The sequence below is a fragment of the Aegilops tauschii genome, chromosome 7, assembly GCF_002575655.3.
Source record: "Aegilops tauschii subsp. strangulata cultivar AL8/78 chromosome 7, Aet v6.0, whole genome shotgun sequence".
Taxonomy (NCBI): domain Eukaryota; kingdom Viridiplantae; phylum Streptophyta; class Magnoliopsida; order Poales; family Poaceae; genus Aegilops; species Aegilops tauschii.
The window spans coordinates 448,312,951-448,338,904 of NC_053041.3; the positions used below are offsets into that span (position 1 = coordinate 448,312,951).

General features: G+C 45.9%; 1 protein-coding gene across 1 annotated transcript; it reads left to right on the plus strand.

The window, feature by feature from the left end:
- The first annotated feature begins 22,087 nt into the window (after positions 1 to 22,087).
- On the plus strand, positions 22,088 to 24,740 carry LOC109779509 (ribonuclease 3-like protein 3). Its single transcript, XM_020338130.4, has 3 exons — positions 22,088 to 22,734; positions 23,973 to 24,119; positions 24,206 to 24,740. The coding sequence occupies exons 1-3, from the start codon at positions 22,279 to 22,281 to the stop codon at positions 24,542 to 24,544; spliced, it is 942 nt and encodes a 313-aa protein (XP_020193719.3). The 5' UTR covers positions 22,088 to 22,278; the 3' UTR covers positions 24,545 to 24,740.
- Positions 24,741 to 25,954: the final 1,214 nt, after the last annotated feature.

Below are 25,954 nucleotides of genomic sequence, written 5' to 3' on the forward strand. Positions count from 1 at the left end.
TCATCGCAAAGGTTTCATTCTATTCGGATTCCGTTTTGTGTTGCGTTTGTTCCAAGAAAGATCATCGCGAAGGTTTCATTCCATTTGGATTCCGTTTGGTATTCCTTTTCTGCAAAACACTGAAATAGGCAAAAAAATAGAAACTGGCACTGGGCCTTCGGTTAATAGGTTAGTCCCAAAAATATTATAAAAGAGCATATTAAAGCCCATTAAACATCCAAAACAGATAATATAATAGCATGGAACAATCAAAAATTATAGATACGTTGGAGACGTATCAAGCATCCCCAAGCTTAATTCCTGCTCGTCCTTGAGTAGGTAAATGATAAAAACAGAATTTTTGATGTGGAATGCTACCTAACATAATTTTCAATGTAATTCTATTTATTGTGGCATGAATGTTCAGATCCCTAAGATTCAAAACAAAATTTTAATATTGATAAAAACAATAATACTTCAAGCATACTAATAAAGCAATCATGTCTTCTCAAAATAACATGGCCAAAGAAAGTTACCCTACAAAATCATATAGTCTGGCTATGCTCTATCTTCATAACACAAAATATTTAAATCATGCACATCCCCGATGACAAGCCAAGCAATTGTTTCATACTTTTGATGTTCTCAAACTTTTCAATTTTCACGCAATACATGAGCGTGAGCCATGGACATAGCACAATAGGTGGAGCGGCGTCCCCAATAAAGCTAGGGGACACCTCAGCGACGCATTAAATGCGTCTTGTCCTGTAACATGAGCGATGAGCTCATAGCACTGTACGCCTTTCCACCTTCTGTGTGCCACTGTGGCAGCCCCTTTCGACTATAAAAGGAGGCCCATGGCGTACTAGAGAGGGATTCGGCTCTTTGGAACCACGCACCCACCATAGCTAGTTCGAGAGCTCAAGAACTCTCTGAAATACATCCACCAAAGTAGGACTAGGGTTTTACGCATCCTCGCGGCCCGAACCTGCGTAAACGATCCTTGTGCTGATTACTAATCCTGCTCTTCTCGCAACCCTGCGCCCCGGCAACCGTAGTAGGGATTCTTGTGATCCCATAGGTGTCGTTCCACACCAACAGAAACCTAACCCTAAGTTTTTGCATCAAATCTATTCTAATGGAGTTTTCGGTGGATAGATTTATCTCAATCTTGGCAAGAAACTAGGCAATGATCTTTGTGCAAGAATCAAAGTAAAAGGACGCACAAAGAGATTGAGTTTGTACCCTAGCTTGGCGACGAACTCGCTACGGCGACAACGGCGGTGAGATTCCGTCGACGGCGACGGAGACCAGCGGTAGGAGGACGCTGGCGACGACGGAGACGATCCGGAGACCTGGAGGGTAGTAGAGCTGGGTAGCCGTGGTTGGGGGTTTGAAGAATTTTTCAAATTTCAACCCGCGGCATATATATACCCAGTCACTGTTGGTGTGACCGAGTGGAACGACTCGGTGGCACCGAGATGCAGAATCGCAAACGGTTACTGCAACTTGGTGAGACCGAACAGTTCTAATCGGTTGCACCGAGGTGAAAACCTAGATCAACTCAATGATTTCGGTGGGACCAGCGGGAATGGATCGGTCAAACCAAAAGCCATTAAGAGGTTTTGGAAGTTTAAGCCCTTGACAGATCGGTCGCTCCTAGTGCTCCTCACCCGGAGGGTCCGAATTCGACTTGTTCAAACTTTGTGATGTAGCATGAATAGAGTTTGAGACGAGAAAAGCATAGATAGCTAGAGGGAGTTCTTAGGCATTCTTGTCCATCCATTTGGCAAGGAGAAAAACCAAACAATCAAAGCAACAAAATGGATGTCCTCGAATGGAGAAAATTATGCAACCAACATGCTCACACAATAAGATAGCAAATGAAATATGTCGCAAAGCATGCACAAACACTCTAGCATCTATCAAGCAATTGGCGATGACTAGGTCATATATATATATATATATATATATATATATATATATATATATATATATGAGTATATTGACTGAGGAGTCAAATGAGAACATTTGATCGTAGGTCAAACTCATCGTTTAAGCACAAGTGGGGTTACCACTTTTCCATAAAGCATTGTTGTGTTCACACCATTAGAGTTGCTTTAGCTCAATTCTTAGAGCAAAGCTCCCCCTAGATGTGATATCCCCCCTAAGAGGGATGAACTAACCTTGGGTTTTGTCGATGATGACTTCATGTAGATGTTGAAGCTGTGGGTGCTAAATGTTGATGTAGATAATTTGGAGCAATCCATTGAGTTGCATTTTCAATACCTACATGGGTTAGTCCCACAAAGAACACACAAGGATATCCATAGACATAGAGTGAAATACACATATGATGATGTCCATGAAATCATTAGGTTACCTTGTCCCATGTCTTACCAACAAGAGGGTTTGTGACTCCTTGAACTAGTGCAAGATATGGAAGTTGATTGCACTTGTTCTTGACAAAGTGAATATGAGTGAAGTTTGTTGGCGGAGTCACCCTCAAGAACTCTCTAGTTCTTCTTCTTTGGGACCCACATCAACTTGATGGGAATCCTTGGAGTTGTAGTCATACTTGACGAAGTAGAACTTGATGTAGTCTTGGGAACCCACTTGACCAAGGCCTTTGGAGCTTCTTCAAATGAATCAATCTCTTCTTGAAGCTTATCCTTGTCTTTTAGCTTGTGGTCTTGTGGTGGAAGATCATCTTGAGCTTGTGTTCCCTTGAAAGAAGTGGGATCATACTTCTCTTGTTGAGGAACAAACTTTGTCTTGGGGTATTGACCTTCTTCCCACTCAAGTCCATTGGCATTGAACTTGTGTTCAAAACCAACACCTTGATTCTTCTGGTGCCTTCCTTGCTTACGTACAATTTCATCAAATTGTTTACTTCCGACAAGGCTCTTGTAAACACGTTTGTCTATAATTCCCTTCAATAAGCTATTTACTTGCTCAAGTGTAACTTGGCTAAGAGAATCATTAGTGGAATCAAGAGAACTACTAGAAGCAACAATATTGGATTTAGCATGATTATTGTTACTACTAGAAGAAGAATCTTTCTTGCTCTTGTTGCTAGATTTTACTTGTGGCATGTAAGTAGACAAGAGTAAACGCTTGGCAATGTAAGAAGAACTTTTCTTACAAAGATCTCATTGAGTGCTTTTAACAACCCATGCTCTTGCTCTTAATTGAGCTTTTCAAAGCGTAGCTTCTCATGAGTCTTTAAAAGCTCTCGATGAAACTCTAAGGTAGTTTCATGAGCCAACTTAAGAGTGTTTAGTTCTTTAGTTAGACTCTCAATCTCCTTCTTATCATTATCATTCGCTTCATCTTGATTAGCATGATTAATATCAATTTCATCATAGTTTTCATCACTAGTGTTGTCAACAAGTAAATCATCATCACCTAGCAAGTCATCTTCATCACTATTGAAATCAACATACTCGGGGTGTGATACCTTGGGGACTTTAGCCATGAAGCATCTTCCAATCCCTTCGTTTGGTAAGTCGAAGATGTCGTAGGAGTTGGACGACACAAGTGCAAGACCTGCAACACCTTCATCTTGAGTATATTCGAAATTGGAGTGATAACTTCTCTCGGAGTAGTTGTCGGAGTCAGAACCGGATACCCATTCACCAACATGAGCTTGATGTCTTCGTATTGTGTAGCTCTTTGATGACTTGTCCTTCCTTTCCGAATCCTTGCTTCTACGAGAGGGTCTTCATTCATAACGATCATCTCTACTCCTTCTCTCTCTTGGTGGTGATTCCTCTCTTTTACTTCTCCTTTTAGGTGAGTCTTCTCTTCTTTTGTAGGGAGTCATACACTCACTAGAGTAGTGTCCGAGTCTTCCACAATTGTAGCAACTGCGATCACGACTAGAAGATCTTTTGTCATTGTAGGACCTTGACTTGGAACTTCTCTCTTTGCTTCTACTCTTTTAGAACTTGTTGAAGTTCTTCACCATTAAGCTCAATTCTTCATTGAAGACTTGTTTCTCACTTGATGTTGTAGGAGCATCACATGAAGCTTTGTAAGCACCACTAGAATTGTTGTGAAGCTCTTCCTTATCCTGGAGTGACATTTCATGAGCAACAATTCTGAAGGAAATATGCCCTAGAGGCAATAATAAAGTTGTTATTTATATTTCCTTATATCATGATAAATGTTTATTATTCATGCTAGAATTGTATTAACCGAAAACTTAGTACATGTGTGAAAACATAGACAAACAAAGTGTCACTAGTATGCCTCTACTTGACTAGCTCATTGAATGAAAGATGGTTATGTTTCCTAACCATAGACATGGGTAGCCATTTGATTAACGGGATCATATCATTAGAGAATGATGTGATTGACTTGACCCATTCTGTTAGCTTAGCACTTGATCGTTTAGTATATTGCTATTGCTTTCTTCATGACTTATACATGTTCCTATGACTATGAGATTATGCAACTCCCGAATACCGGAGGAACACTTTGTGTGCTACCATACATCACAACGTAACTGGGTGATTATAAAGGTCCTCTACAGGTGTCTCCGATGGTACTTTTTGAGTTGGCATAGATCGAGATTAGGATTTGTCACTCTAATTGTCGGAGAGGTATCTCTGGGCCCTCTCGATAATGCACATCACTATAAGCCTTGCAAGCAATGTGACTAACGAGTTAGTTGCGGGATGATGCATTACGGAACGAGTAAAGAGACTTTCCGGTAACGAGATTGAACTAGGTATTGAGATACCGACGATCGAATCTCGGGCAAGTAAAATACTGATGACAAAGGGAACAACGTATGTTGTTATGCGGTTTGACCGATAAAGATCTTTAGAATATGTGGGAGCCAATATGAGCATCTAGGTTCCGATATTGGTTATTGACCGGAGACGTGTCTCGGTCATGTCTACATAGTTCTCGAACCCGTAGGGTCCGCACGCTTAACGTTCGGTGACGATCAGTATTATGAGTTTATGTGTTTTCATGTACCGAAGGTAGTTCAGAGTCCCGGATATGATCACAGACATGACGAGGAATCTCGAAATGGTCGAGACACAAAGATTGATATATTGGATGACTATGTTTGGACATCGGAAGGGTTCCGAGTGAGTTCGGGCATATACCGGAGTACCGGGGGGTTACCGGAACCCCCCGGGGAGTTTAATGGGCCTTATGGGCCTTAGTGGAGAGAGGGGGGCGGCCAGGGCAGGCCGCGCGCCCGCTCCCCCTTTGGTCTGAATTTGACTAGGAAGGGGGAGCGGCGCCCCCATTTCCTTCTCCCTCTCTCCTCCTTCCTTCTCTCCTACTCCTACTACATGGAAGGGGGGAATACTACTCCCGATGGGAGTAGGACTCCCCAGGGCGCGCCATAGTAGAGGGCCGGCCCTCCCCCTCCTCCACTCCTTTATATACGGGGGAGGGGGCACCCCATAGACACACAAGTTGATCATTGATCTCTTAGCCGTGTGCGGTGCCCCCTCCAGCATAATCCACCTCGATCATATCGTCGTAGTGCTTAGGCAAAGCCCTGCGCCGGTAGCTTCATCATCATCGTCATCGTGCCGTCGTGCTGACGAAAGCTCTCCCTCAACACTCTACTGGATCGTGATTTTGTGGGACGTCACCGAGCCAAACGTGTGTAGATCGCGGAGGTGCCGTATCTTCGGTGCTAGGATCGGTCGATCGTGAAGACGTACGACTACATCAACCATGTTGTCATAACGCTTCCGCTTACGGTCTATGAGGGTACGCAGACAACACTCTCCCCTCTCGTTGCTATGCATCACCATGATCTTGCGTGTGCGTAGGAATTTTTTTGAAATTACTACGTTCCTCAATAGTGGCATCAGAGATAGGTTTATGCGTAGATGTTATATGCACGAGTAGAACACAAGGGGGTTGTGGGCGATAATAGTCATACTGCTTACCAGCATGTCATACTTTGATTCGGCGGTATTGTTGGATGAGGCGGTCCGGACCGACATTACGCGTACGCTTACGCGAGACTGGTTCTACCGACGTGCTTCGCACACAGGTGGCTGGCGGGTGTCAGTTTCTCCGACTTTAGTTGAATCGAGTGTGGCTACGCCCGGTCCTTGTTGAATGTTAAAACAGCACATACTTGACGAAAAATCGTTGTGGTTTTGATGCGTAGGTAAGAACGGTTCTTGCTCAGCCCGTACCAGCCACGTAAAACTTGCAACAACAAAGTAGAGGACGCCTAACTTGTTTTTGTAGGGCATGTTGTGATGTGATATGGTCAAGACATGATGCTAAATTTTATTGTATGAGATGATCATGTTTTGTAACGAAGTTATCGGCATCTGGCAGGAGCCATATGGTTGTCGCTTTATTGTATGAAATGCAATCGCCATGTAATTGCTTTACTTTATCACTAAGAGGTAGCGATAGTCGTAGAAGCAATAGTTGGCGAGACGACAACGATGCTATGATGGAGATCAAGGTGTCGCGCCGGTGACGATGGTGATCACGACGGTGCTTTGGAGATGGAGATCAAAGGCACAAGATGATGATGGCCATATCATATCACTTATATTGATTGCATGTGATGTTTATCTTTTATGCATCTTATTTTGCTTAGTTCGGTGGTAGCATTATAAGATGATCTCTCACTAAATTTCAAGGTACAAGTGTTCTCCCTGAGTATGCACAGTTGCCAAAGTTCGTCGTGCCGAGACACCACGTGATGATCGGGTGTGATAAGCTCTACGTTCACATACAATGGGTGCAAGCCATTTTTGCACACGCAGAATACTCGGGTTAAACTTGACGAGCCTAGCATATGCAGATATGGCCTCGAAACACTGAGACCGAAAGGTCGAGCGTGAATCATATAGTAGATATGATGAACATAGTGATGTTCAGCATTGAAAACTACTCCATCTCACGTGATGATCGGACATGGTTTAGTTGATATGGATCACGTGATCACTTAGATGATTAGAGGGATGTCTATCTAAGTGGGAGTTCTTTAGTAATATGATTAATTGAACTTTAATTTATCATGAACTTAGTACCTGATAGTATTTTTCATGTCTATTTCTTTGTAGATAGATGGCCCGTGTTGTTGTTCCGTTGAATTTTAATGCGTTCCTAGAGAAAGCTAAGTTGAAAGATGATGGTAGGAACTACACGGACTGGGTCCGTAACTTGAGGATTATCCTCATTGCTGCACAGAAGAATTACGTCCTGGAAGCACCGCTAGGTGCCAAACCCGCTGCAGGAGCAATGCCAGATGTTATGAATGTCTGGCAGAGCAAAGCTGATGACTACTCGATAGTTCAATGTGCCATGCTTTACGGCTTAGAACCGGGACTTCAACGATGTTTTGAACGTCATGGAGCATATGAGATGTTCCAGGAGTTGAAGTTAATATTTCAGGCAAATGCCCGGATTGAGAGATATGATGTCTCCAATAAGTTCTACAGCTGCAAGATGGAGGAGAATAGTTCTGTCAATGAGCATATACTCAAAATGTCTGGGTATAGTAATCACTTGATTCAACTGGGAGTTAATCTTCCTTATGATAGTGTCATCGACAGAATTCTTTAATCACTGCCACCAAGCTACAAGAGCTTCGTGATGAACTATAATATGCAAGGGATGGATAAGACAATTCCCGAGCTCTTCGCAATGCTAAAGGCTGCAGAGGTAGAAATCAAGAACGAGCATCAAGTGTTGATGGTCAACAAGACCACCAGTTTCAAGAAAAAAGGTAAAGGGAAGAAGGGGAACTTCAAGAAGAACGGCAAGCAAGTTGCTGCTCAAGTGAAGAAGCCCAAGTCTGGACCTAAGCCTGAGACTGAGTGATTCTACTGCAAGGGGACTGGTCACTGGAAGCGGAAATGCCCCAAGTATTTGGCGGATAAGAAGGATGGCAAGGTGAACAAAGGTATATGTGATATACATGTTATTGATGTGTACCTTACTAATGCTCGCAATAGCACCTGGGTATTTGATACTGGTTCTGTTGCTAATATTTGCAATTCGAAACAGGGACTACGGATTAAGAGAAGATTGGCTAAGGACGAGGTGACGATGTGCGTGGGAAATGGTTCCAAAGTCGATGTGATCGCCGTCGGCACGCTCCCTCTACATCTACATTCGGGATTAGTTTTAGACCTGAATAATTGTTATTTGGTGCCAGCGTTAAGCATGAACATTATATCTGGATCTTGTTTGATGCGAGACGGTTATTCATTTAAATCAGAGAATAATGGTTGTTCTATTTATATGAGTAATATCTTTTATGGTCATGCACCTTGAAGAGTGGTCTATTTTTATTGTATCTCTATAGTAGTGATACACATATTCATAATATTGAAGCCAAAAGATGAAGAGTTGATAATGATAGTGCAACTTATTTGTGGCACTACAGTTTGGGTCTTATTGGTGTAAAGCGCATGAAGAAACTCCATTATGATGGACTTTTGGAATCACTTGGTACTTGCGAACCATGCCTCATGGGCAAGATGACTAAAACTCCGTTCTCCGAAACAATGGAGCGAGCAATAGATTTATTGGAAATCATACATACTGATGTATGTGGTCCGATGAATGTTGAGGCTCACGGTGGGTATCGTTATTTTCTCACCTTCACAGATGATTTGAGCAGATATGGGTATATCTACTTGATGAAGCATAAGTCTGAAACATTTGAAAAGTTCAAAGAATTTTAGAGTGAAGTGGAAAATCATCGTAACAAGAAAATAAAATTCCTACAATCTGATCATGGAGGAGAATATTTGAGTTACGAGTTTGGTCTTCATTGGAAACAATGCAGAATAGTTTCGCAACTCACGCCACCCGGAACACCACAGCGTAGTGGTGTGTTCGAACGTCGTAATCGTACTTTACTAGATATGGTGCGATCTATGGTGTCTCTTACTGATTTACCGCTATTGTTTTGGGGTTATGCTTTAGAGACAGCTGCATTCATGTTAAATAGGGCACCATCTAAATCCGTTGAGACGACACCTTATGAACTGTGGTTTGGCAAGAAACCAAAGTTGTCGTTTCTTAAAGTTTGGGCCTACGATCCTTATGTGAAAAAGCTTCAACCTGATAAGCTCAAACCAAAATCGGAGAAATGTGTCTTCATAGGATACCCAAAGGAGACTATTGGGTACACCTTCTATCACAGATCTGAAGGCAAAACATTCGTTGTTAAGAATGGATACTTTCTAGAGAAGGAGTTTCTCTCGAAAGAAGTGAGTGGGAGGAAAGTAGAACTTGATGAGGTAACTGTACCTACTCCCTTATTGGAAAGTAGTTCATCACAGAAATCTGTTCCTGTGACTCCTACACCAATTAGTGAGGAAGCTAATGATGATTATCATGTAACTTCAGATCAAGTTACTACCGAACCTCGTAGGTCAACCAGAGTAAGATCCGCACTAGAGTGGTACAGTAATCCTGTTCTGTAGGTCATGTTACTTGACCATGACGAACCTACGAACTATGAGGAAGCAATGATGAGCCCAGATTCCGCGAAATGGCTTGAGGCCATGAAATCTGAGATGGGATCCATGTATGAGAACAAAGTGTGGACTTTGGTTGACTTGCCCGATGATCGGCAAGCCATCGAGAAGAAATGGATCTTCAAGAAGAAGAAGACTGACGCTGACGGTAATGTTACTGTCTACAAAGCTTGACTTGTTGCGGAAGGTTTTCGATAAGTTCGAGGAGTTGACTACGATGAGACCTTCTCACCCGTAGCGATGCTTAAGTCCGTCTGAATCATGTTAGCAATTGCTGCATTTTATGATTATGAAATTTGGCAAATGGATGTAAAGACTGCATTCCTGAATGGATTTCTGGAAGAAGAGTTGTATATGATGCAACCTGAAGTTTTTATCGATCCAAAGGATGCTAACAAAGTGTGCAAGCTCCAGCGATCCATTTATGGACTAGTGCAAGCATCTCGGAGTTGGAATAAACGTTTTGATAGTGTGATCAAAGCATATGGTTTTATACAGACTTTTGGAGAAGCCTGTATTTACAAGAAAGTGAGTGGGAGCTCTGTAGCATTTCTAATATTATATGTGGATGGCATATTGTTGATTGGAAATGATATAGAATTTCTGGATAGCATAAAAGGATACTTGAACAAGAATTTTTCAATGAAAGACCTCGGTGAAGCTGCTTATATATTGGGCATCAAGATCTATAGAGATAGATCAAGACGCTTAATTGGACTTTCACAAAGCACATACCTTGATAAAGTTTTGAAAAAGTTCAAAATGGATCAAGCAAAGAAAGGGTTCTTGCCTGTGTTACAAGGTGTGAAGTTGAGTCAGACTCAATGCCCGACCACTGCAGAAGATAGACTGAAAATGATAGGTGTTCCCTATGCTTCAGCCATAGGCTCTATCATGTATGCAATGCTGTGTACCAGACCTGATGTGTGCCTTGCTATTAGTTTAGCAGGGAGGTACCAAAGTAATCCAGGAGTGGATCACTGGACAGCGGTCAAGAACATCCTAAAATACCTGAAAAGGACTAAGGATATGTTTCTCGTTTATGGAGGTGACAAAGAGCTCGTCATAAATGGTTACGTCGATGCAAGTTTTGACACTAATCCGGATGACTCTTAAGTCACAAACCGGATACGTATTTATATTGAACGATGGAGCTGTCAGTTGGTGCAGTTCTAAGCAAAGCATCATGGCGGGATCTACGTGTGAAGCAGAGTACATAGCTGCTTCGGAAGCAGCAAATGAAGGAGTCTGGATGAAGGAGTTCATATCCGATCTAGTTGTCATACCTAGTGCATCGGGTCCAATGAAAATCTTTTGTGACAATACTGGTGCAATTTCCTTGGCAAAGGAATCTAGATTTCACAAGAGAACCAAGCACATCAAGAGACGCTTCAATTCCATCCGCGATCAAGTCAAGGAGGGAGTCATAGAGATTTGCAAGATACATACGGATCTGAATGTTGCATACCCATTGACTAAGCCTCTCTCACGAGCAAAACATGATCAGCACCAAGACTCCATGGGTGTTAGAATCATTACTGTGTAATCTAGATTATTGACTCTAGTGCAAGTGGGAGACTGAAGGAAATATGCCCTAGAGCCAATAATAAAGTTGTTATTTATATTTCCTTATATCATGATAAATGTTTATTATTCATGCTAGAATTGTATTAACCGGAAACTTAATACATGTGTGAAAATATAGACAAACAGAGTGTCACTAGTATGCCTCTACTTGACTAGCTCGTTGAATCAAAGATGGTTCTGTTTCCTAACCACTTGTCATTTCATTAACGGGATCATATCATTATAGAATGATGTGATTGAATTGACCCATAATGTTAGCTTAGCACTTGATCGTTTAGTATATTGCTATTGCTTTCTTCATGACTTATACATGTTCCTATGACTATGAGATTATGCAACTCCCGAATACCGGAGGAACACTTTGTGTGCTACCAAACGTCACAACGTAACTGGGTGATTATAAAGGTGCTCTACAGGTGTATCCAATGGTACTTGTTGAGTTGGCATAGATCGAGATTAGGATTTGTCACTCCGATTGTCGGAGAGGTATCTCTGGGCCCTCTCGGTAATGCACATCACTATAAGCCTTGCAAGCAATGTGACTAACGAGTTAGTTGCGGGATGATGCATTACGGAACGAGTAAAGAGACTTGCCGGTAACAAGATTGAACTAGGTATTGAGATGCCGACGATCGAATCTCGGGCAAGTAACATACCGATGACAAAGGGAACAACGTATATTGTTATGCGGTTTGACCGATAAAGATCTTCGTAGAATATGTGGGAGCCAATATGAGCATCCTGGTTCCGCTATTGGTTATTGACCGGAGACGTGTCTCGATCATGTCTACATAGTTCTCGAACCCGTAGGGTCCGCACGCTTAACGTTCGGTAACGATCTGCATTATGAGTTTATGTGTTTTCATGTACCGAAGGTAGTTCAAAGTCCCGGATATGATCACGGACATGACGAGGAGTCTTGAAATGGTCGAGACATAAAGATCGAGATATTGGATGACTATGTTTGGACATCGGAAGGGTTCCGAGTGAGTTCGGGCATATACCGGAGTACCGGGGGGTTAGCGGAACCCCCGGGGGAATTTAATGGGCCTTATGGGCCTTATTGGAGAGAGAGGGGCGGACAGGGCAGGCCACGCGCCCCCTCCCCCTCTGGTCCGAATTGGACTAGGAAGGGGGGCGGCGCCCCCCTTTCCTTCTCCCTCTCTCCTCCTTCCTTCTCTCCTACTCCTACTACATGGATGGGGGGAATCCTACTCCCGGTGGGAGTAGGACTCCCCAGGGCGCGCCATAGTAGAGGGTCGGCCCTCACCCTCCTCCACTCCTTTATATACGGGGTAAGGGGCACCCCATAGACACACAAGTTGATCATTGACTCTTAGCCGTGTGCGGTGCCCCCCTCCACCATAATCCACCTCGGTCATATCGTCGTAGTGCTTAGGCGAAGCCCTGCGCTGGTAGCTTCATCATCACCGTCATCACGCCGTCGTGCTGACGAAGCTCTCCCTCGACACTTTACTGGATCGTGAGTTCGTGGGACGTCACGAGCCGAACGTATGCAGATTGCGGAGGTGTCGTACCTTCGGCGCTAGGATCGGTCGATCGTGAAGACGTACGACTACATCAACCGTGTTGTCATAACACTTCCGCTTACGGTCTACGAGGGTACGTAGACAACACTCTCCCCTCTCGTTGCTATGCATCACCATGATCTTGCGTGTGCGTTGGATTTTTTTTAAATTACTACGTTCCCCAACAAATTCTACCAATGACTTCCGTTGGCTTGAGATCTTTGTAATTGGGCATCATTTGGATCAAGGTGCACACGGTATCATATTTTTCATCCAAGGCTCTTAGGATCTTCTTGATGATGAATTTGTCGGTCATCTCTTCGCTTCCTAAGCCGGCAATCTCATTTGTGATGAGAGCAAGCCTAGAGTACATCTCAGCGACTCCTTCACCATCCTTCATTTTGAACTTGTCAAGTTGACTTTGAAGCACATCCAATTTGGATTCCTTGACGGACTCGGTACATTCGTGCATATCCACCAAAGTATCCCAAATTTCCTTTGCATTCTCAAGACGGCTGATTTTGTTGAATTCTTCGGGGAACAATCCGTTGAAAATAATATCGCAAGCTTGAGCATTCTATTGCAACATCTTCAATTCTTCCGCGTACGCTTCACGATCCGGTTCTCTTCCATGCTCGAAGTATTCACCTTGCAAGCCAATGCACAGAATGGCCCAAACGGCGGGGTTATGACCAAGAATATGCATTTTCATCTTATGCTTCCAACTAGCAAAATTTGTACCATTAAAGTAAGGACCTCTACGGTGGTAATTTCCCTCGCTAGACGCCGTACTCTCCTAGGTTGTGAAACCAAGGCTATGATTACCAAAGCTATGGAAATCAAGGCAAATGGAGACCAAAGCTCTGATACCACTTGTAGGATCGAAAGTAGGTCTAGAGGGGGTGATTAGACTACTTGACCAAATAAAAATCTAGCCTTTTCCAAATTTTAAGTCTTGGCAGATTTTAGCAACTTAGCACAAGTCAAGCAATCAACCTACACATGCAATTCTAAGAGTGTAGCAGCGGAAAGTAAAACATTGCATATGAAGGTAAAGGGAAGGGTTTGGAGAAGGCAAACGCAATGTAGACACGGAGATTTTTGGCGTGGTTCCAATAGGTGGTGTTATCGTACGTCCACGTTGATGGAGACTTCAACCCACGAAGGGTAACGGTTGCGCGAGTCCATGGAGGGCTCCACCCATGAAGGGTCCGCGAAGAAGCAACCTTGTCTATCCCACCATGGCCATCGCCCACGAAGGACTTGCCTCACTCGGGTAGATCTTCACGAAGTAGGTGATCTCCTTGCCCTTACAAACTCCTTGGTTCAACTCCACAATCTTGTTGGAGGCTCCTGTCGGTGTCAAAACCAGCAGATCTCGGGTAGGGCGTCCCAAGCTATGTGTCATGGATCGATGGGTAACAGGAGATAGGGGACACGATGTTTACCCAGGTTCGGGCCCACTCTATGGAGGTAATACCCTACTTCCTGCTTGATTGATCTTGATGAATATGAGTATTACAAGAGTCGATCTACCACGAGATCATATGTTGGGGTCTAAAACCTGAGGGTATGATGAAAAATGTCATAATAATCTATCGACTAGCCTGGCCTTGGCTTACATAATGCACCAGAGGCCTAGGATAACAAGAGTCCTAGCCGAATACGTTGGTGGAGAGGAGTCCTTGTCTTGATCACCAAGTCTTGTGGAATACTCCTTGTATGCGGCATGGGCTGCCCGAACTGGCCCATGAGTGAACCGCCATGGGGGTCCTCGGCCCGATCCACCTAGTCGGGAGACAATGTGGTGAGTACCCCCTAGTCCAGGACACCATCAGTGGCCCCCTGAACCGGTCTTCAAGTTGGGGACGCTCCTCGATCCTTCCGAACTGTTCTTCATCTTCGGTCGTCGGTCTTGAAAACTGGTTCAACAAATCTTCTCATCTTCGCTCTTGAGGATCGCCAAAGTAAATCCGAAGACTTTACATGTCGGGTATCCGAGGAGCCCCTTTAAGTTATCCGCCTTTATCAATGCCTTGTTATTTTTATGCCACACCTCGGGTTTGAAGTTGTTCCTGGGCGGCAGTGTCCTCTTGCGTCCGAGCTCCAACACCGGATTGTATTCGAGGTATCTTTTGCAGCCGAGCACCAACGCCGGACCGCTTCCGAGCTCCAATGCTTGACTGTATCCGAGCTCCAACGCCGGACTATATCCGAGGTGTCATAGATCACCTTGGTTCAAAAAAGTTGAAGGAGTTTAGCCGAGCTTAATGCCGGAAATGCCCTCTATGCAGCCAGCCACTGGCGCCCGAGCTTTATGCCGGACTGCTTCCAAGGTGGTGCACCACCCCGACTGTGGGCCGATTTTTCATCAATATTTTTGATTGGTGCAATTTATTCTCTGCTGAGATATATAGCCAGTAGCCCTCAAGGTGTGTATCAGTTGAAAACCCGATATGCACCTGAAGGATGACACAAGACCGTTGATCCCAGTAGCCCCTGAGACTCAGGTTGATTCGCAAAATCGGCCTGAGGATCAACTCCTAGCTCGGCAGAATACTTTGGGACACAAAAAGCGGTGTGCAAAGTCCTCGAGACTCAGGTTGGGTGCGGCCGACCAACCTGAGGATCATAATCTCCTCGAAAACTATATTACACTTAAATTTTCTGCATTGGATTGCCAATGCAGTAGCCCCCGGGACACTGGTCGGGTGGCAACACCAGATCAGGGGATCGATGTGCCCATTTAATATTTATAAATAATGAGCGTGAAGCCCAGTAGCCCCCGAGCCTTAATGTGGGCACGGGTGGCCAAATTAAGGATCGATATCCGGAGTAAAATCACAAATTATGTGTAAAGATTCTATGTATCCAAGTACTTGACATCATTAATACTCGGATCCGCATTGTCCAAAACTTTGTTGACCGACCATCGGCTTCAACCTCCTCGGCCAGTAGCTGGGGAGTGTTTGTCCTACATTATTAAGCCTTTATAATGTCAAAGATTTACGGCAAATAAGGCAATCAGGCCATACGGTTTTATAAACAAAGGTACGCGGAGAGATATGCTATATTACTTGTTAAAGTAAGAAACATCTTCCAAAGAAAATAGTCCCGCTATCGGTTCCTTTCCTTGGGTTGTCATGCTGACCATGATCATAAAACCTCACCTCCAATCAATGTGGGAGGAAAATATTGAGGATTTAGTTCGGGGAAGATTCCGAACTCTGTGGTCTAAACGAACCAAAATTTTCACTTCCGTCGTTGCCGACCAATTATATCCTTTAAGATCGCTAGCTTTCAGCATCACCCAGTCTGAGGTACTAACTCCGATGACCCGGTAGTAACAATCACAGAGGTGCTCCCTTTACCGCCTAGCCGAACAATCGGGAACGTAGGGGTAAGCACAGGAGCCAGGCACCAGCTTGGCCAAAATCTTAAGTCAAATTGATGCATATTTATGGCTTTATAACGATGATTACGGAAGGCAGCCCTCGTATATTAAATGTCGATGATATGTTTATTTTGACTCCGTTGTGACCGTTTATCAGTTGAGAGTGGCCCATCGTCGGCTTCCACCCCCTTCTAGATGCTACACAGGGTGTTTCCATAATAACAAAACAACCCTTAGCCGATGTCTCGGTGCCCGAAGGCGGTTGTGTTAGTGGAAACGAGGCAATCAGATATGCGGGCTTTATAACTTTCACTTAGTCATAGGAGCTTTAAACTGGGGAAGCTAGCTATGAGCCCCCGGTTAGTGTTCGGCAACAGCCAAGGTCAAGCCGTAAACACTTCGGCCAATGTTATGAACGGCCCGTCATTTAACATGGGGTAACCTCTATCGATCTTATAGTTTAACACAGTCATCGGATTGCTGACCAGTTTGCGCTTATTGTGACAGTCAGTTTTCGGCTTTCTCCACTGAGGTGCTTTAACCATGCTAGCTGGAAGCACAATCGCAGTGGTTCTCCCTTTGCACACCTAGCTGGAAGTACTTATATCATATATGTGTTCACCCGAACTTTAAAGGCGTCTTAACCGACCGTCGGCTTCTCCCTCTTCGGTCAAGGGCCGAAAAGTGTTATGTACTCCACCTGTTGAGAATATCGACGATGTTTCCGATAACCAGGCAATCAGGCCATAAGGCTATAACAGACAAAGTACGCTCAGGGAACTTATGCTATATTACTGACGAAGTGTAAGAAGCATCTTCGAAGAAAATAGTACCCCCACCAATACCTTTCTTCGGTTGCTCATTGTTACTATGAGACTTGTGCAATAGATTTTTTGTACTCATGAGTTCCGTTGTGTGCCGACCATGATTGAAAACAATAAGAGCGCTAGCTTTCGGCTTCACCCAGTCTGAGGTCCAAGCTCGAATGACCCGATCGTGACAATCGCAGAGGTGCTCCCTTTACTCCCTAGCCGAACAATTGGGAATGTAGGGGTAAACACAGGAGCGAGGCTACCCAGCTTGCGGAACACTTAAGTCAACATGGTGCATATTGTGGCATAATACATGAAAAAGGAACGAAGCCGTACAAGTATAATCATATGCAAGAGGAAAGGCTTCATAAAGGAAGCCCCCAAGTAAACGGGGTATTTGAATTTGTGTGTCACAAACAAAGTTTTGACAAGGAAGTTTTTCACATACAACTTTTTCCAAAAAAGCATAACGCTTTGGTCGAACCGAACAAAATTTAAAATTGAAAATTCTGAGCATAAAAGCGACTTAGCTGGTTAATGTGCTCGGTGTCGATGCACGGCCCGAGCTTACGGCGGGACAAGGTCCCAGCCCGCAAGCCGATCCCGAGGTAGCGGAGCGAAGAGCTCGGCACTCTAAAGTGGCGACATAGCACGGCCAATGCAGGCCAGCAGTGTGACGCCGAAGTCCCCGGCATGGGTTAATGAAGTGACGACGAAGCCCTCGGTCCAGCCGAGGTGACGTGGTACGTCGGTACGCCGAGGTGACAGCGATGCCCGACCCGGATCCTTTACCTGTGCATAGAAAATAGTGCAAGCCGGAGATAATAGGAATAATAATAAATTAAAAAAATTATTGCATAATTAATAATTTATGCAAAGTGAGTAATAAAAGAAATATGGCACGTGTGCTGAACACTCGATGAGGTAGAGCTCTCTCAGCGATGCCGAAGTCCCCGAGGCAACCGAACATGTCGGTGTGGCGATTCGACCAACAAGGTGATCACGCGAGCCGATTTATGCCGATTGGGACAACGACGTCGGCTTGCCGAAGTGACCGCGTGACGCAGTCGAAGTCGATTACCTACACACATAAAATAGTGCGGTCCAAAAAGGATAATTGTTTTTCGCAAAAAATAATTTATTTAAAGAGATGTGGCCTGGCGCCGAAGTCAATGTCGATGCAGGGCGTCGACGTGACGCGGTAAAGGTGTGTCAAAGCCTGAATTCACAGGCCGGTCCGAGTTCTGGATGCGGCATTCGCTGAACTGTATACGGAAACTGACTGAACCACCACGCGACCGTCGTTAATGTGGCCTCCATTTGATAGACCTACGTACAGATGATGAAACAAAAACCAGAGTAATGATTCCTTGGGAAAAATAAACCAAAGCAAGAAAAAAATACTAGGATTAATAGCACCTGAATTATCTATTGTAGCAATCTGAAGAAAGGTTACTCCCAAAATTGGGACTCGATCCGCACACCCATTGCGTGCTGGGCGATAAAGTGACGGCATGGCGATGCTGGCAAAGGTGGGCTCGCCGAGGCAAAGCCCCCAGTCCAGCTAATGTGACGAAGCTGGTCAGCTGGTGACGCCGATGTCACCGGAGTATGTTGATGAAGAAATAGCAAAGTCCCCGGTCCAGCCGAGGTGTCGAAGCCTTCATGTCAGCCGATGAGTCGAAGCAGGTCGGCTGGTGATGCCGAAGTCACCGGAGTAGGTTGATGAAGAAATAGCAAAGTCCCCGGTCTAGCCGAGATGACGGAGCGGGTCGGTAAGGAGACGTTGCAGCTGCCATGTCAGCCGAGGTGTTGAAGCAGTTCAGCGTGATGGACATCGGCTTGAAGAAGCAACAGTGCGGCCATGCCGATGCTGGTCATAACTTGTGACGCGGTCAATGCCGGATTGATGAAGTGACCGAGCGGTTATGTCGGCGCGCCTGACCCGTGCAATCCGTGGGGCGATGGTGTTGGTGATGATATATCCTTCGCGATGCCGAACTCTTGTTCGGCTTGCCGAGCTGATGATCCGATAAGGTTAGGCCCGGCTCGATGAAGCGACGATATGTCTAGCGCAGGTCGGCAGACGTGGAGCGATGTTACCGAACTGGTTTGACACCAGCGCGATGGTGAAGAGTGCCTCAGAGAAGGCTTAACCTTTTATGGGCACGTGTTAAGAACAACGCACAATACCCTAGAAAAAATTTCCTTTAAGAAGGTCGTCTAATATCACGTTCATAAAAAAACATGAATTCTGGTCGGATCCGTATTCGCGCAGAAAACAGATCCGAAAAGTGATGCACTAATCAGAAGGTTCCCGGAGTTTGGACGGTCGGATCGAGCTGAAATTTGGAGGGGTGGTAGATATAGGAATTCCGCAGCCGATCAACGGTTGGATCTTCCAAAGGACGTCCGAGCTAGGTGCTGGAGACCACGCCCTAAACTCGACCAGATTCCCGTCCAGATTTGACAGGGCTCCGGTATATCGTAGATTGCCGGAGATTATTAGGTCGTGGAGAGCTAGGTGCTGGAGACCACGTCCGAGCTAGATGCTAGAGACCACGCCCTAAACTTGTCCAGATTCCCGTCCGAGCTAGGTGCTGGAGACCACGCCCTAAACAAGAGTCCTAGCCGAATACGTTGGTGGAGAGGAGTCCTTGTCTTGATCACCAAGTCTTGTGGAGTACTTCTTGTATGCAGCATGGGCTGCCCGAAGTGACCCATGAGTGAACCGCCATGGGGGTCCTCGACCCAATCCACCTAGTCGGAAGACAATGTGGTGAGTACCCCCTAGTTCAGGACACCGTCAGCTCCCAAGTGACACCTAGCCAATCTAGGAGACACCACTCTTCAAAAGGTAATAGATGGTGTGTTGATAATGAACTCCTTGCTCTTGTGCTTCAAATGATAGTCTCCCCAACACTCAACTCTCTCTCGCAGATTTGGCTATGGTGGAAAGATGATTTGAGTGGAAAGCAACTTGGGGAAGGCTATAGATCAAGATTCTTGTGGTTGGATTGGAAATTCTTGGTCTCAACACATGAGTAGGTGATTCTCTCTTAGAAAATGAGTAGTGGAAGTGTAGGCACATTCTAAAGGCTCTCTCTTGAATAGAGAAGGGGTGGAGGGGTATATAGCCTCCACACAAGATCCAACCGTTACACATATTTGACCCAACTCGGCCAGACCGAATAGAGGAACTCGGTGAGACCGATTTAGTTCAAAATGTGAACGTTAATTAGGAATCTCGGTGGGACCAACATGATCAACTCGGTGGGACCAATGTGCTAGGGCTAGGGCAAAACCTCATCTCGGTGTGAGCGATTGCGTGAACTCGGTGAGACCGATTTCAGCAATGAGTAAACAGAGAATTGGTTAGGCAAGCTCGGTGGGACCGATCACTCATTTCGATGAGACCAAAACGTTATGAAGGGAAACAGAGAGTTTGCATTGCGAACTCGGTGGGCCGATCGCTCATTTCGGTGAGACTGAAACGTTACGAAGAGAAAAAGGGAGTTTGCATTGCCATCTCGGTGAGACCGAGATCTATATCGGTGAGACCGAATTGTCTAGGGTTTCTGGCTGTGGCTATGTCAAAAGAACTCGGTGGCGCCGGATAGATCAAATCGGTAGGGCCGAGTTGGACTTTGGGTTTTGGACATATTTGGAAATGAGAAAGTGGCTGAGGTTTTGGAGCCTATCACTAAGCACTTTGAGCAAGTAGACCATTAAGCAACACCTCACCCCTTTTAAAAGTATTGGCTTTTCCTATGGACTCAATGTGATCTTGGATCACTAAAATAGAAATGAAGAGTCTTGAGCTTTTGCCAATCTTTATCCTTAGCATTTTTAGGGGTCCACATCTCTAGTCCATGCCATGTCAATCATTGAACTTTCTGAAATATTTAACTTGAATGGATATTAGTTCAATGAGCTATATGTTGTTATGAATTACCAAAACCACTCAGGGATTAGTTACACTTTCACATCCGTGTCTAGGTGCCTGGTTCCTGATCAGCTTGTTGTATCGGTAGTGAGTTAGTCTTGCGTGTCAGGGCGGCGACCCTCTATGGAAATAATAGCAGTGGTGGCACCTCCTCTTGGCTACGTGGGTAGCGAGGGGAGGGTGGTGGGTGATCATGTCGTCCTCATGGCTTCGGCAGTGGCGGCTCCCTGGATGGATCTGGAGGTCTTATGCTGGCTCGGTGACTCACCCTCAGGTTGGGCCGGATCAAGTGGTGCCTCAGGTGGAAAGGGCGGGTATCCGAGCAAAAGCTTATGCTTTGGCACCGGCGACAGCGATGCCTGCAGGTGTCATTTACCTTTTGGGGTGTCATCATGGGTTCCTCGCCATGTAAGGGTTCCAGGTGAAAACCTTAGGCCGGTGACCCTATTGGGCGTCTTTGGGGAACTCAGGCACCATCCGGTCGCAGCGTTTCGATGTCTTCGGGCTTGTTTTGTTCCCGGCGTGATGTTTCTCCAGCTCTGGCTTGGTGTGGGTTTATTGGTCTCCTATCATTTACACGTGTCCTCGTAGTCACCGTCCTCGGTCCTCGCTATCCACTAGCAGGATCGGAGCTCCACGGTCCAAAGCAATGGGGCAGACGATTGCCCTCCCGGCTTTAGCTTGGTGTATTCGGTGCGTTAGTGTCTGATGGTTTCCTAAGACGGCACGCTTCAATTTTTGTTTGATAGTCTAGGTAGCCTCATGTTAAGTTTGGTGCCTTCTGTTTTCATGCTCGGCTTCGGGTTGGTGGCGTTCTCGCCACCCACTCGATTGTCGTTTTTGTTTTTTTTTTGGCTTGCTTGTTGGGGGCTTTCTTCATCGTCATCTTGTATCGGTTCGGCAGTTCATGCTTTTTATACATAAAGTTGGGCAACGTGTAAGGTGTTTCTAAAAAAAGTATTATGGACACACATGATTCTCTTAGCTACCGCCGCATCTTCTCTTGTCCAATATCCAAGACGCAGAAAACAATGTTAGAACCAGTGGGCGTGCGAGATCTAAGTACATCATCATCATGTCACATCCTCCACATCGACGGCGTTGATTCGTCGCGAATTCGGAGGCCCCAACGGGGCGAGCACGTAAACCGCTTGACCCTTTCCCCTCGAGGCGCTGCCGCCGTGGTCACGCCTCTGACCCATCAGCCCGATCCCAAACCCGAGACACAGCCAGCATTAAAACAAAAGCAGTCCAGTCCAGAGGCCGTTTTTCTCCGGACGGCAAGCCATCCCCTCGCCTCAAGTCGTCGTCATCGATCAGACCCAGCATCCAACCATCCGACTCCCTCACTCCGTCCGCTCAATTAAGTGATCTCCCCTCTCCCCACCCCTTCTCGCGCGCGCTCCCCGTGCTCCATCGCCCCCTTTTCCGTCCGTTTCCGACCGCCCCCCGGAAAGCTCCAGAAAACCCGTGCGCCGGCGCGCCGGCCCTCGCTTCCCATCTCTATAACCCCCTGCCGCGCGATCGCGCGATGGACCCGCAGTCGCACTCGCACTCGCAGTCGCACTCGCCACCGCCAGCAGCTGACGACGACCCCGACGCGATGCCGAGGGAGCAGCAGCAGCGGGAGGAGGCGCCGCCGGGCTACGTGCCGCCGATGAGCCCCGAGGAGGTGGCGGCCGTCGAGGCGCTCCTCTGCTACGAGTTCAAGGACAAGTCCCTGGTCGGGCTGGCCCTCACGCACGGCTCCTTCTACTTGCCCTACCGCTCCGGCGACGCCACCTACGAGCGGCTCGAGTACCTGGGCGACGCCGTGCTCACCTGCCTCGTGTCCCGGGAGGTCTTCCTCACCTACCGGGACCTCCCGCCCGGCCCGCTCACGCGCCTCCGCGCCGCCAACGTCGACAAGGAGAAGCTCGCGCGCATCGCCGTCGACCACGGCATCCACCGCTTCCTCCGCCACAAGGCGCCCAAGCTCGAGGAACAGGTTACTAGTAACTGCCAGTCTCCTACTAGTACTAATTTTAGTACCAGAGTCTACCTTTCCCGTGCGTGCGTTGCGCCATGTTCCCTGTTCATGAGAGGGACATGTCAAAACTGACCTTTTCAACTCGCCGGGCCCCTGCTTTGTGGTGTGTCATTTTGATGAAATATTTTGTTTCCATGCCTGCTCATTCTTGGATATACATCTTGTCTAGTCTTGTTGTAAATAGTTAAAGTAAACCAAACTTTTTTTTACGGGTGAAAGTAAACCAAACCTGATCCTTATATACACACATAGTAAGGCCTGATTCAAAAAAAAAAGATCAATCGCCTGTACGGGGCAGTAGACTAGTAGCATACATGTTCATGGAGTGGTCACTCAAGACTCAAGAGTGTGCCCACCATGGATCTCAGATTGAAATGTGTGCCACCTTTTTATTATTCTCCTCCTGTGATTCAAACGGCATTTGTAATTCTCTACCGTGATCAAGGGTATGATCCCTTGTTATATGCGTATGCTGTAATTTTGGGTGAAAGGGAACCATCTCTTTCTATTCCCCTCTCTTACCTTAGTATCTTGTCAAAGCACCAGTCTGCGATTCAAAGATTCTACCAAGGTGATACTTTTCCAAAAGATTCAATTGACATGTACAATTCTAGGTTACCCAATGGTCCATTTGGATCAAGGCGGGAAAACCTCAAACTCATTTATACATTTCCAAATGGTTGTTGTTTAAGTAAAGTAGTCAAAAATATAAGTATGCGGATTAAATTCCACGGTAACGATAGAGAAAACTTGCTATCTTGTCGTTTTGTTCGTAATAAAATGGTTGTTGGTTCTTAGGGAAAGACATAAAAGCACAAATGTGGCGTTTCGACTCCACCTTATTATGTTCATTTACATTTTCTTTTCATGGGATTTCATAATGGTTTTGTGAAAAAGAAATAGTTTTTGCTTATGTCGGTTAATCAAGTTGTTTATGTTTCCCGCAAAAAAATCAAGTTGTTTATGCACCAGAGTTAATACTAAACGATTGACGTGTAACCACACCCACTTCTATGGTATTGTATTAGTTCTTTTGTTGTTGTAGCCTTTCTTATGCTTGTGTCTGCGACTAATACCTATTAGTTGTCGTATGAAGAGAAGAACAATGAAAAGGTCTTTTTATGTAATTAAGATGTTGACATGCTGCAAAGCCACGTATGATTGATGTGATGCCTCTTGTGCTTTGGCGTTTGCAGATTGCTGATTTTGTGAAAGAATTGTGTCAGTATGAATACCACTCCAATGGGCTATTGGATGCTCCAAAAGTGCTATCTGACATCGTGGAATCTCTTATTGGTGCCATATATCTTGACTCCAAGTACAATCAAGAGCTAGTTTGGCAGGTAAATGTCTTTCTCGGAACTGTGAAATCTTGGCTTTTGTTTCTCACTGTAGTTTGGTAATGTAATGTTTCTTTCTCTGATAATAGGTTTTTCGAAAGTTGGCTAATCCACTTATTAGCCTTGAGACATTAGGGAAGCATCCAGTAAGCGAGCTATTAGAGTTTGGCCAAAAGACTGGTCGAATAGTGGATATCTCTAAAGATGGGTGGGTTAAGGATACGAAGGTTGATGTATTTGTTGACGGTGTGCTGGTTGCAAGCGCGACTTATGCTCAAAAGAAAGAGATAGCCTCAAACCGCGCCGCGAAGGCTGCTCTAGACAAATTGAAGGAGAAGTCGGGGCAATCCGATGTTCTATCAGCCCCAGGAGAAGCTCCCGAGCCGTTGGACGAATTGGGTCGTGCTGGAGCTTTAGAGCTCCAGTGAAATGCTGAGACATTGTGGGCGCAACAAATGTTTTTGCCAGTTTGTAGTTCCATTGAATTTTTCCATTACATGTGTGTTGTTAAGCTGTGTTATGAGCCTGTAAATACTTATATGCAAATCATATGATTATTGTGCCCCTGTGGGCGCTGAGAGCAAGGTGCAAGTTCACACCTTAAAATTGATTTGTTCATCTCTATATACTTTGGTGATATTAGCATATACCGAGAACTGGATGGTTCACCTACAGCAGCCAACTTCTTTTCCCTGAGCAGAGTGAATGACTGCTTTTGCCCTTCGAGAGTGGAGGGGAATCAATCGTACAGCCGCTGCGGGCGCGGGGAAAGGCGACGCTAGGGCGCCATGCCTCGCTGCGGTGCCTCGGCCGGCAAGCTGGCCGGCGGTGCTGGTGCGTCCGGACGGCAAGGCGCGCGCGTGGTGGTGACGCCATCCTTGCTGGGGCTGACTTGGGTCCCCCGGCCCGCGCCGTTTCGCTGGGCTGACATCGCCGACGACAAGGCCGAGGCGGACGGCTGTATCGAGATGACGGTCTCCTTGGCGCCGCCGTCTTTCGGCGACTTCCCGGCCGTGGCGTCGAAGGCGAGTTCGCGCGGCGCTCGACGGCCCGGTGTGAGGGCCCCGGTGGTGGCTGCTGACCAGCCGCCCCGGGCGTCACGGCTAGCGCGGCGAGCGTGACCCCACCTTCCCCGTTCGCGGCGCCACCTGCACCGGTGGGAGAGCAGACGACCAATGCTGGCCGGAGCTCTTCCCGCACGGTGGAGGTCGAGCCGGTGCGCCGCCTTGCTCCTATACGGCGCTGCAGGCGCCCGTTCGCGCTCCTGGCGCCTGCAGCGCCCCGCGATGGGCCGGCCCACGAACCGTGCAAACCAATGAATGCAAAAACCTCGCAAAAAAAAGAAAAAGAATAAAAAAAAGCTAACGTGCACACGTGTGGCATCTTGCACATCGCCCACGCGTCTTTATTATCACTCATTTTATCACGTGCGAACAGATGGCATCAGCAAGAATCTTTTTGGTTTTCGGCTTAAAAATGTTTTATCTCCTAATTAAAAAACAAATTAAAAATCGGTTTTCACCAATAAATCCGTCTCGACGAGATCATCAAAACTACTCCCTCCGTTCCTAAATATAAGTCTTTGAAGAGATTCTACTATGAACCACATACGGATGTATGTAGATGCATTTTAGAGTGTGGATTCAATTATTTTGCTCCGTATGTAGTTCATAGTGAAATCTCCAAAGACTTATATTTAGGAACGGAGGAAGTAGACCCCATGATGGTATGTTTTGACGATTTTTTGGGTTTTTTACATCTGTGCCCCGTGGTTCCTTAGCTCTACTCATTCATCCCCGCGCTCTTAATTTTTGCTCAATTTTCTCCACTCCCTTGCC